This window comes from Pelmatolapia mariae, linkage group LG6 (genome assembly GCF_036321145.2).
Source record: "Pelmatolapia mariae isolate MD_Pm_ZW linkage group LG6, Pm_UMD_F_2, whole genome shotgun sequence".
NCBI classification, from domain to species: domain Eukaryota; kingdom Metazoa; phylum Chordata; class Actinopteri; order Cichliformes; family Cichlidae; genus Pelmatolapia; species Pelmatolapia mariae.
In genome coordinates this window covers 2,700,357-2,713,758 of record NC_086232.1, presented here as the reverse complement: position 1 = coordinate 2,713,758, position 13,402 = coordinate 2,700,357, and the positions used below count along the sequence as shown (strand labels likewise).

Sequence of the window (13,402 nt, the reverse complement as noted above, 5' to 3'; positions counted from 1 at the left end):
GCTGGAGAGGAAATGGCGTGTCACAAATTTAGAGGATCATCATTTAGCCTAGAAAGCCAGTTTGCTGCTTTATAAGAAAGCCCTCCACAAAGCCAGAACATCTTACTATTCATCACTGATTGAAGAAAATAAGAACAACCCCAGGTTTCTCTTCAGCACTGTAGCCAGGCTGACAAAAAGTCAGAGCTCTATTGAGCCAACCATCCCTTTAACGTTAACTAGTAATGACTTCATGAACTTCTTCACAAATAAAATTTTAACCATTCAAGAAAAAATTACCCATAATCATCTCACAGATATAATATTATCTACAGCTACTTTCAGTACCATTGATATTCATTTAGACTCTTTTTCTCCAGTTGATCTTTCTGAGTTAACTTCAATAATTACTTCCTCCAAACCATCAACGTGTCTTTTAGACCCCATTCCTACAAAACTGCTTAAAGAAGTCCTGCCATTAATTACTGCTTCAATCTTAAATATGATTACTAGGGCTGTTCGATATAACGATATATATCGGATGACGATATAAAAACGTCCATCGTTTCATTTTACGCTATCGTTTGTTTCGTGGTGTTGCAAAATAAACTGTTTACGGCAATATTTTTTCATCGTTTTGATGGTCACTGTAGTGGCTATATTAATTTCTTAAATTTCTCTCTTTCTCTTATATTTAATATAACCACACTACGGACGGACAAGCACCTGTTTTTATGCGTTGTCGTTAGCAACAACGATGGTAAAACCATCGCGTGTCCGTTTCTTTATTTTCCACATAAACCTTTCACAATAAAGCTCAAGACACGAGAATTTTCAAAATAAACTGAATCACGTGAAAGAGTATGCAGAGTATTTATGGATGAAAAGCAAAAAAGAGCCGTCAGGTGCTAAAAAATAAACCTTAGACTCAAACGTTAGAACAGGCTTCTCCCCGCAGCACGCCGTGTAATAAATACTCACAAAGAAAACAGCGGCCGTTACAACCTATGTCTAAAAATGTATCGTTTCATGCATCGGTTAAAACACTCGACTCCAGGTACACGACGCCCAGCTGGAAACACTTCACGCAGGTCAAGCTGCCCAAAATTCACAGAATTTACAGAAAGTGTTACATTTTTGTGATTTATATCGTTATCGGGATGATAGATGTCTTATATCGGGATATGAGATTGTGGTCATATCGCACAGCCCTAATGATTACCTATCTCTAATAATCGGCTATGTACCACAGGCCTTCAAGCTGACTGTAGTTAAACCTTTACTTAAAAAGCCGTCCCTAGACCCAGCAGTCTTAGCTAATTATAGGCCAATCTCCAACCTTTTTTGCTTTAGTAAAAAACAAACAAACAAACAGTTAAATATGTAACTTCTTTACACTGACAGAAAAGGGAGTTTCACTGGTCTGGCCACCTTAGGATCAAAGTGAGCTGTTTGTGGTTGCAATGTAAAATGAGTTTGATACCCCTGGTCTATAGGGTTGGCGAAATCTTGATTTGGTACTCTCTTGGAATCGCCAGCAGGTGGAGCTGTGGCTGCTCTGCACACCCTTGATCCTATTTTTCAGCCGTTCATCCCAGCTGAGGAAAACTACACGTTTCTCCCACTGAAACAGGTGCTTTACTTTTCTTTACATCTTCTTTTCCCTTTAAATCAAATACATGAATCATCCTTTTCTGACCTCCATAATAATTCCAACCCTTTCACCACATTTTCACATGCACAGTTCATTTGTTGTGCTCCATTCCATGTCTGTCCACTTAGTTCTCAGATCTGGTGGTCCTTTGTTTATACTGACTTATTGTAAGTCAATACGTCTAAAAGATAACTGTTGTTGTTAATTGGGGCTATGTAAATAAGCGTACTGTTATGTCTTGATGCATGCTCAATCATCCAGGTAAGTAAATCCCAAAAGTTTGATTCTGTTCATCTGGACGTAGCGTTGTCAGAGGGAGAAACGTCTCGCCACTCATCCAATTTACAAATGCAACCTGAATTTTGTGAATTTGCAGAGTTCTTGGTAACTTTGTACAGCAATCAAATAGAAAACCCCACAAGAACAAAAATATACCCACTTTAGCCTCTGCACTCAAGAAATGTTTTATTGCAACTAATATAAAATCTGAAGTTTAAGATTTGGATGCAGTTCCACTTAATTGTGCTATTGGATTTAGCACACATCTATTGGGCAGTCTTAACTACAGTCACAGTATGAGAACATCCACAGAGATTTTTCTCTGTACTGTCTCCAAAATGAAGGAGGAATTGTGTGAAATTTAGGTGAAGCACCATCATCACAACAACTTTTAAGCAAAAGCTTTAGTTTTGCTATTTGGCCATAATATTTGCAGCAGTGGCATTCTGCAAGCATGGAAAAGCAGACTGTTGGCCTAAGCCTAAGTTTCCTGATAGCAGTATGTCAACAACAACAGAATTACAACATTCTGAAACTGTCCGAGACAGACTACTGCAGAAAAGTAACCACTGATTGACCTGAATTCAGTCTCTGGTCCTGAGTAGTTTGGCCGTACTTAAGGCAACGAAACATCAGTTTCTCCTTCTAGACTGATGTGTAACTTACCTGTACTTGATCTTTGCCATACTGAGCAGCCTTCTGGAAGCAGTCATTTCAGGTGTGTCATGGTACTTATCAGAAAGATACACCACTTCCTTCAGACCTGGAGAAAGTGAGGGAGGGATCATAAATTAATCTTATTTGATATTACAGATAATGGAATATTGCAAATCAATTAAGGTTAAGACATAAACACTAAGTAACAGACACACCGATGAGGGTTTAACACTTTTTATATATTTACGTTTTTGTTTTTTTTCTGTTCTAAAGGACTGAACCACTCTGCAGCCTGATGATAGTAGTAAATCACATTCTTAAATGTAAAAAAAAAGAAAATAAAAAAGGCCATCTATGTCCACTGTGAATGACCATTATTGAACAGAGGTGGTGGCCACAACCCACACTCACACTTTGCACCAGGTTACATCGTGTATGTAAGTCAGGTGATAGAATGCGGCGAGGTTTCACCTGAAACCCCTGGAGGTAATAATAATAACAATAATAATAATAATAATAATGGATTGCATTTATATAGCGCTTTTCGAGACCCTCAAAGCGCTTTACAATTCCACTATTCATTCACTCTCACATTCACACACTGGTGGAGGCAAGCTACAGTTGTAGCCACAGCTGCCCTGGGGCAGACTGACAGAAGCGAGGCTGCCATATCGCACCACCTCTGGCCAACACCAGTAGGCGGTAGGTGAAGTGTCTTGCCCAAGGACAAAGACAGACAGAGCTGGGGATCGAACTGGCAACCTTCCGGTTACAAGATGAGCTTCCCAACCCCCTGAACCACGGTCGCCCCCTACGCCCTCTTTCACACCTTGGCTCATATGATAACGCTGATGACTAATAGATGGTCAGTGACCACCTCTTAAGGGACAAACTGGGGTTTAAACACTGTTGGTTGGAAAACAGCCTTGAAAACAGCCTCTCATCCTCTTGGATGAGAGCTGAAACATCTTCAAAAAACCAAAAGAAGTCAAATTGCCTTCCTTTCAAGCTCCTAAGGTGACCACGTCCTGGGTGACCGAGCACCTACACAGACAGCAAATTGCATTATTATTATAATTTATGTTTTCTCTGAGCACTCTAAATCATCTAGAACTAAATGAAAATGTGAATAACTGGATGGTCTTTGAAACAAATGGGGGGAAAGACGTTCTCACAATGTGGTCAAGCATGCTTTGGTCTCGACTGCAAACACTGGTACTTAGAAAATGTGCCAAGAAAGAGGAAGAAAATGAAAGCTGACTGAAACAGATGTCACACACCTACTTTTAAGTACATGGAGAGAAAAGAAGATTACTGCTACTAAGAAGTCTTAACTAGTCTGAGAAGATTTTCAGAATGACCATAATTAGACAACTGAATGAAAAAGGCTTAAAAGGGAAGAGAAGCTGCTAAGAAGCAGCTACTGAGCATTAAGGAGGTCAACAAATGTACAGGAACACTTCAGATTTGTCAGGGAGCACAGACACTGGAGTGTAGGTGACTGCAACTAGGTACTTTGAATTCTTCAGTCAACATTACTGTTCCTGTGCCCACAGAAAAGCTGCTGCTAGATGCACTGTAACCACAGTGACAGACACACACACACACACACACACACACACACACACACACACACACACACACACACACACATGTCTGGTTTGCTATCCTTGTGGGGACATCCCATTGACATAATGCTTTCCCTAGCCCCTTACCCTAACCCTAACCATTAAAAATGAATGCCTAACCCTGACCCTTACCCTAAACCTAACCATAACCTAATTGTAACCCTGACAGTAAAACCGCATTTTGAGTGTGAAAATTGCTTTCAACCCCGAGGGGACCTGGATTTTGGTCCCCACGGTGCAGAAAGTCCCCACCAGGATAGTAAAAGTCAGATTTTGGTCCCCACCAGGATAGTACGAACCCGTACACACACACACACACACACACACACACACACACACACACACACAGTAGTATGGGGTTACATTTCTGGAAACAACATGGGGAAATTAGTGAAAATTGACATCATTAAAACAAAAAGGTTTACAACAACATCTTGTTGCATCATGGAAACCCTTCTGGACTATTGTGGGCACATACACCAACAAGACAAAGGCCACAAGCAAACTTTAAAGCAACGCAGAGCTTAACTAAACAAGAAAAAGTAACTTTGAGTACTTGAACTGACAGACTGTCCGAATCAAAGTGTGGACTTAAATCCCACTGCACACATTTGGGATTTGGTGGATTTGGATGGATCACACAAAAGTTTCATCCAAAGCAGGTCAATGGGAACAGCTAGAAACTTTTTGTAAGTCACTAACAAAAGAGTATTACATAAAGTACAAAAACAATGCCAAAAAACATGCAAGCTGTTATCAAAGCCAAGAGAGGCCATAAAAACCACTGTTTTTAACAAGTTTCTTTGTAGAATAATAGCTGGGCACAAATGGAAATGTGTTTTAATTACAATTTTTTAAACAGTTTTGACTCTACTTGACAACGTATTTTAAATCAGTCATTATGGGATGGAGGTGTGGACTTTTAACTAAATATATAACTCTTACAAGGGACAAGTTACAGAAAGACTTTACTATCACACAGTGATAAACATTGACAAATACAGTCTTCTGACTTTGTTGGGTGTCTACTTGATTTGTTATTCAGTGAGACTAAATACAGACAGACAAACTGGTGATGGCTAACCAATCAGACAATAATAATCCATTATTATTATTAAAAATGAAGTGAGTTCTGACAACATTGGCCGCTTTGACTAATATTATTACCTGGACCTTCATGAATCAGTATAAATGTAGAAATAGTTACAGTGTGTGCTGTTAATACTCACCTGCCTGAATAATGAGCTTGGCACACTCATTACAGGGGAACAAAGCCACATACATGGTGCAGTCCTTCACATCAGCACTGTTCTTATTCATAATAGCATTCAGCTCTGCGTGGCACACTGTGAGACACGACATTGAAACAAACCTCAGTCACTAAAACACACTGCAAGTTTGATAGCTCTTCATTATTTAGCCTCTGCTGCCCCCAACTGGCCAAACGTTTGAAACTTTGTTCCATCCACTTCCATGATCAAAGGTGCATAAAATCACGCACAGATAAACATTTGTGAAAGAATGAGTCGCTCAGGTGTGAGGGCAGATGAACAAATACTTTTGGCAGTATGGTGCAAATGTAGATAGGATCTGGTTTACTCCAGACATTCTCCCACACATAAATAATGTGGAGTAGATGGATGAAAGCAGGAGTGCTTTGTTACTTTAATGCACCAAATACACCATTTTAAAACAAGCTGTTGTAGAGGAAAGCAAAAATGACAGTGTGCATTCTCACCATAAGGGTATTTAGTGTCAAGCTGGTCATCAGCAGAGCGAGACCATGGCAGCAGGTCATCATTACAGCCATTAGGCATACCATTGTAACCGATGCCCACTATCTTATTCTCCTGGTTCACTATACATGCTCCCACCTGCGCACACACACACACACACACACACAGTGAGAGACACCGAGACAGAGGGACATAAAGAGAGGGCAAGAGGAAGTGATATATAGAGAGCAATAGAGGGACATATACACAGAGAGACACACACAAAGAACTGATTCCTATATTTATAAAAACAAGACCATCAAATTAAAATTATTATACCACCAAGTCCTATTTTACAATAATGCATGCCCCAAATTCACTCCCTGACAGACTTTCTAATATTCAGTTCACCTTAAATTTGTGTGTTTTTTTCTATTTCTTTCATCTGCATATTTAAATTGGGAGAAAATACAATTTTTTGGGCACGTTCAATTTCCACTTTTCCCATGTTTTTCTTTCCATCAGAGTCTGAGTAACTGTGTTAAATAACCATTACATCAACAGTGAACATCATATTGGAGCAGGCCTAAACCTTGTCTCCCTGTTTTTGGACAGCAAAAGGAAAAAACTAAACTAGGACTGTGCATAGACAGCTTGACAATGAAGGTGACATTTGACAGTTTTCACATTAACCTATTGCATTATAAATGTTCCTGCTAATACATTATATTTCATTTTAACACAATGGGAGATTGTGCCTTTCGGCCGGCCTGGGAGCTCCTCAGTGTCCTCAGACAGCTGGGGAGAGATGAGCAACAAAACATTCTCATCCCAACATGCAAATGACAACAACAACAGTAAACTCATAGTAACAGACTCTTCTAAACCTGAACCACACCTCAGTTCTGTACACCAGAATTTTGGATATGAAGTCATAGTAAAGTATCTGTTTCAGCGCTGACACATAAGCAAACACAGATGTACCTGGGAGCTCGGGTCTTTGCTTCTTTGTGCTGACAGAAAAGCCACAGCCATGAAGTACTCTGGCCATTCAAGGTAGTCCTCTCTTTTCTTGGTTTTGCCACTATAGAGAAAAACCCCCCAAGAGATTTATAAAGTTATGTGAGAGAAAACAAAAACTGTCCTTACAACAATTCTGGTTTAAGGGACTTCACAGCTTTGTGAGCCGTCACTCTGGTAACTCACCATCAGTGTTACAATTCAGTTTGTGTTATCTGATGTGTACATTCGTATGTATTAATTGATGAGCTGCCAAAACAATCATTTACATATAAGCACCACAGTGGAGTCTCCTGAGTAGAAGCTTAATGTGCATAACCTTTAGTAAAAGCTTGACCATAATGGTTTACAGTCAGTGTCCCTTACAGCCACCTTGGGAGCAGGCTTCACTTTGTTACTCAGGTCTCCTTCCTGTTATCTGGGTTTGAGGACAAGCTTTAGTAAGAAATGTAAAGGAAGCATCAATATTCAGGCCAATCAAACGTGGGTTGTAGACATGGATGAGGAAACAAGGACTGCATTCGTGGGTGTAAAACTAAAAAGCAGAAAAGACATAGAAACTTGGAGACTTTTCCACAGGAAGTCAAAACTCCTGATTACTGATTATTTAAACAAAAATTACAGAAAAGTAACACTTTGATGGAAGTATTGCTGATTTTGTGTACGTATTTACCAACTATTATAACCAGAGTCTTTTCAACAGGATAATAATTGATTTTTCAGTATCAGCACTTGTAACAAGACTGATACTATTCAGATATACACCAATTAGGCACAACATTAAAACCATGTCACTAATACTGTGTAGGTCTTCTTCCTGCCCCAAAAATCAGCTAAGCTGCCAGAGTATGGAAAGAGTGGACACAGTGCCTGTTGTGTCTGGCACTGGGATGTTGCCCTGGCTGCCCTCTGCAGCACAATTTACAGGGATGGTAGGGTGCCAGCGTTAATGTCCAACCGATAATGACAAAACTGATAGTTTTTAATTATATTAAAAGACGAATAATAATTTTATTACTCTTTATTATTACACATTATTATTTTTTTATTAACATTATGAATAATAAACATAATATTTCCCCCAAAATGACTCATATAAGCCCCCTGACAAACAAACCTTTTTACTGAGCCACAAACGATAACACAAACTACTCAGAGCCACAGGGACACTGCTTATGTTTGGAGAAAGAAGGGCCAGATGTGCAACCCAAAGAAAACTGTCCCAGCAGTGAACAAACAGAGGGGGCAGTGTTAGGCTGTGGGAGATGTTTCCTAGTGTCTGGAAATGGGGAACTCATCAAGGTGGAAGAAATCATGAAGACAGAAGGATAATGGGAAGATGATGAATGAAAACTTTAAGCAGTCAACAGCAAAACTGGGTCTGTTGGTCCTTGTTGTTGCAACAAGGACCAAAACATATGTCGATCTCGAAAAACTCCACTTCAAGCGAGACTAAACTGATAACCTGGAGTACAGGAAGTGTATTTGGGACTGACGTCACTCCCGATTATCGAGTTTGAGAGAAAAAATGTAGAAAAAACAGGATTTAATTTGGTTCTCGGCAAGGTAGAGCCGTGCAGGTATCAATGGGAATGCAGCATAATACTTTGCGCTTCAAAAAAAAAAAAACCTTATCACGAATAGAGCCACATGGTGAGTCAAAATCCACAACAGTGCAGTGCAGATTAAAAGTTCACGCTTTTACTATTGGATCGTTAACTTGGGGTATGTTCCGACTTTTTTGCTTTTTTTTTTTGCATTCCACAAAATCTCTCCAACGGGGAACTTCCGACGATGCAGGAACGCACCATAAAACTCGAAACGTCACTAGCACAGAAAAACAGCCCAGTGAGACAGTTTTACGATCTCCAAGCATTAAAAATAAATGTGAAAAACATTGTGACAGACTGATAAATAAAAGACAGTGGCTCAGGGTGGAACATATACTAAAACACTACGTAACAGCACACCACACGCGGACAGACGTTCTCATTTATTACTCAGCTGCTTCTCGGTGAGAATCTGAGCCTTTCTCGTCACGTGTAGAGAAAAGTTACCTGTTTAAACTAGAACGCTGTTGGTTTTCTTCCATATTGTAACAAGTAACTGGTATAAATCCCTCTGACAACGACAGCCTTTGTTGATACCGCACGATGGTCGCTACGACACCGTAAACCACGTCACAACACAGGAAGAAATCTCCCGCGCTTCAGGCCGGACTGTGAGGAGTTTTTATGCCCTGACTTTTGCTTCAAAGGACTGCAGCGTCTTCGGTCACTATATTCAGTGGCGGATCGAGAAAATCTTACAGGGATGGGGCACGGCGGCATATACATCTTTAGTAGAGTACGTGAAAAATCACCTATATGTAAATGGAGCCAACAAAATATCCACAAAACACTTTAAAACTATTTATTATATCATTCTTCAGCAGGCTGAAGAGCCTTGCCTGCTGTAGATCCGCCCCACATGTAACTTACACTGGGTTGATTATGTTAGAGGAGAGTACAGGACAGTGCTCTTCCTTGATAGACATTATTCACACAATGACCATATGACACATTTATGGTAAGTTTAACATAAATGAAGTTTCTTATTGGCCAAAGAACCGAAAAGGTCCTTATACCCCCTCAACTGAACTGTACAGATACACTTCTTCGAACTATGAAATTCAGTCATACGGTTCGGTAATGAAAACGATAAACACCCACCATCACTAATTACTTGAGCTCAAGCTCTAAGAACATAATTAGAAGGTTAACAGCTGCCATATAAAGGGCAGCACTTGTGAAGTACGCTTCATGTCTCTTTGGAACTAAAAGAGGTCATTCATCAGCGTGTGCAGCTACACTATATAGATAAAATTCAGGTATTTGCAGTCAGTATGCTACAAGTGTATAAAAGTGGCTCATTCTAAGGAGCTCTGTGAATTCTGAGCACGGTAACATAATAGCATGGCACCTTTGCAACAAGTCAGTTTGTAAAATTTCTTCCCTCTCTCCTATACTCTGTGACCAGCTGTAAGTGGTATTACTGCAAAGTAAAAGAGTTTAGGAACCACACCAAATCTGTAGCCAAACGTTAAAGAGGGAGGGTCACTGACTGATTAACTCATGGTGCACCAGGACCTTTATTAAGACAAAAGTAACAAAAACATCATGTCAAATCATAATTTTCCATTTTAGTCCTGCAACTAGTGATACCAGCAGACTCTTGTACGTGAGGCTCTCCTAGAGCGCTCTGTTTTTGGTGGAATGCAGTTCAGTCGGACGCAGGTCAGGTGACTGACTCAGCCAGCGGATAATATTCAGAGTTTTTACCCTAAAAAGTTCTTTGTCTGAATTGTTGTGCTGATAACTTTCTGTTGATGCATTTAGCTGACTGTGAGTGCTCCGGTTTACATCTCTGCATGAATTATATTGATGTTGTCAAACTTTTTATTCCCTTTGATATCTCTGTCTGTTGTTTGTTAAGCCTCACTATTTTTTTCTGATTAAACTGATTAATGGGTGCATATGTACCTGTATAATAAGTATACAGTATACTAAAGTATAGTAAAGCTTTAGTGCACTAAAGCTTTGAGTGTTATTATTCACAGTGTGTTGTGGATGATTCAGTGTACAACAGACTGGAGGTGCTCTTCAGCCTGCAAATTTTACAGTTAAAGAAGTATAACTGCATCAAAACAGCACTGCAATGCAAAACACCATTACACTGAAAATCAAGCTGCTACTACTGCATAAGTACAATCAGGTACTTACAAGTTGGCAACACTTTGTATCCCGTGAGTAGCCTGTTTACAGTCTTCCTAAACAAACAAACAACACAGACGAACAGCAGGTTAAGAAATAAATACTTCAATTGGGACACCTTGGAAAGTTTTCTGTTTTCAAATGAAACAATCTCAAACACACACACACACACATACAAATATGCGTGTGTGTATAGATGCATTCAGGAGCAGCATGTGAATATAAAGTATGTCAACATTAAGCTAAGTCAGCACCCAGTTTTTCAATAAAAACACTGATAGCACAACAGCAGCAGTGAAGATGACGCTAGCACAGTTTAACGTGGAGCCGGAGTCCGTTTACACACACCGTCTCCTTCTAGCACGGCACTACCTCTCAGAGCAACTTCACCATCTCCTCCTCCTTAGCTCGCGGGGAATCTCAGCTCTCTTCTCAGGTATTACTGCTGTGCTAAATAGGTTCTAACAGCTGTTATGTAAACAATGCAGCCATAGGTAAATACCAGGTCTCTGGTCACTGGATGAAAAAAAAGAAAAAAAAGAAAAAGAAAAAACAAAACAGTATAACAGGACAGCTAGTGCAAACAGAAAAAGCCTGTGTATATGCAAGAATAATCAGAGGAATAGAAAAACGTGAAATAATAATAATAATTAAGAAAACCTCAGTAATAAGCAGGAACTCTTTTAATAGGGTGCCTCACATGTGGCAGTCATCAAATGGTAAATGGCCTGTATTTGTATAGCACTTTACTAGTCCCTATGGACCCCAAAGCGCTTTACACATTCAGTCATCCACCCATTCACACACTGGTGATGGCAAGCTACATTGTAGCCACAGCTGCCCTGGGGCGCACTGACAGAGGCGAGGCTGCCGGACACTGGCGCCACCGGGCCCTCTGACCACCACCAGTAGGCAACGGGTGAAGTGTCTTGCCTAAGGACACAACGACTGAGACTGTCCAAGCCAGGGCTCGAACCGGCAACCTTCCAATTACAAGACGAACTGCCAACTCTTGAGCTACGATCGCACAAATAAATAAAATCCGGGAATAACGTTCTTGATTGGTCTGTAAATGGTGATTTCCTACCAAGTTTGGTCAACAAAATAAGTTACCGTAGTGATAGCAGAGATAACCCAGAAGTTGTCCTCATACGCCCAAATCTGGGCCTTTGTACCAGGAAGCAAGTTTACCATACCCAGGGTATCTTTTTGTTTGACACTAACATTAGCAATCACAGTAAATGGTCACGTGAAGCTGGTTATCAACCTGTTAAGTTACCCTGGGTTTCCTAATCTAGGTACAAGCACGTGCAAGGGGTGACACTGGCAACATCTGACCAATCCCACTAAATATTGAGCAGCAGCTTTAAATGTTTCAGACAGTAAGACTGGAAAAAATCTACTATAAAGAAAGAAATGAAAAGCTGGCAAAAAATGCCAACAGACTTATTAATAATAATAATGGATTGGATTTATATAGCGCTTTTCAAGGCACCCAAAGCGCTTTACAATGCCATTATTCATTCACGCTCACATTCATACACTGGTGGAGGCAAGCTACGGTTGTAGCCACAGCTGCCCTGGGGCAGACTGACAGAAGCGAGGCTGCCATCGGCCCTTCTGGCCAACACCAGTAGGCGATAGGGTAAAGTGTCTTGCCCAAGGACACAACGACCAGGACAGAAAGGCCAGGACAGAAAGGCCGGGGATCGAACCGGCGACCTTCCGGTTACAGGTGCGCTTCCCAACCCCCTGAGCCATGGTCGCCCCCATTCCATTAAATGAATGTTCAAAATTAGCATAAGACAGTTTTGTATTTTTTATTTTTTAGCTGCATCCCAGATGGTGTTGAACAGTCTGACGGAAAGTATAAATATAAAAACATAATTAAGTGTAAGTTTATTCTACTTGCGATTGATATAAAGTACAAATAGGTGTCCTGAGACTTAATTATAGGCAGTGATTTAATGATTTCATCATCATCATGTCGATGTTTCTTTTTAGATACGTGTCACTGTGACTCACAGCCAAAGAAGTCGTGGAGGTACCAGCAGGTCTAAATGAATGGTACTTAATTGCATAGACAGCATAACAGAACAAACTTTAAAATAATAACACAAAAGTTATTGTGGGGTTATTTAAAAATAACTCATTCCAATCATGAGAAAGCTTGAAAACATAAGGTTTTCAACTCAGCTTTATTATCTTTTTTCCCAAATTACTCAGTGTACAAACTGTCAAGAAGGTTAAATTTCTGCATTTTGGTCTAGTACTACTACTATTACTACACAGGACAGATAAGGAGCAAATTGCTCACCTTTGAAGGATCACTTGTGTAACTGGAAGAATGTGATGAGGTAGATGACTGGCATGGTTGTGTATTGTGCACCTAAAAAAAAGACATGAGAAGGCAAAAGGAGATGCAACTAAAATGGCCATTTTTAAACCATTTGGGTAAACTGCAGATTACCAATAATTTAGAAAAGGTGGTTTAACTTATTAAAATATTTGAACAGAGCTTCTAACCTGCTGAATGTAGCGATGTTACATCTAGCCTGCTAAATGTTAATTAATTAATTAATAATGATGTATTACATCAGCCCTGAATTTCGATAAGCAGTTAAGAAGGCTCTGATTTTGGGCTAGGGGAGCGGGAGTCCAATAACCTGGGAGTAGTTACATTACATGCACAACTGCCTGTACTTATGGTACTATCAG

The 13,402-nt window shown here is 40.0% G+C and overlaps 1 protein-coding gene across 5 annotated transcripts in view; it reads right to left on the bottom strand.

Annotated features, from left to right (window-relative positions):
* Positions 1-13,402, bottom strand: part of LOC134628856 (centrosomal protein of 44 kDa-like) — a 73,749-nt gene that overhangs the window by 5,966 nt on the left and 54,381 nt on the right. For 4 of the 5 annotated variants that reach the window (XM_063475641.1, XM_063475639.1, XM_063475640.1 and 1 more), the window contains 6 exons: positions 13,002-13,073; positions 10,694-10,740; positions 6,897-6,996; positions 5,936-6,071; positions 5,427-5,543; positions 2,579-2,675 (listed from right to left, as the gene is read on the bottom strand). In XM_063475641.1, coding sequence (XP_063331711.1) covers positions 2,579-2,675; positions 5,427-5,543; positions 5,936-6,071; positions 6,897-6,996; positions 10,694-10,740; positions 13,002-13,073 — 569 coding nt within the window. Of the gene's footprint in view, positions 1-2,574; positions 2,676-5,426; positions 5,544-5,935; positions 6,072-6,896; positions 6,997-10,693; positions 10,741-13,001; positions 13,074-13,402 lie in introns of those variants that run through there. The other variant, XM_063475638.1, reaches the window with a different exon arrangement.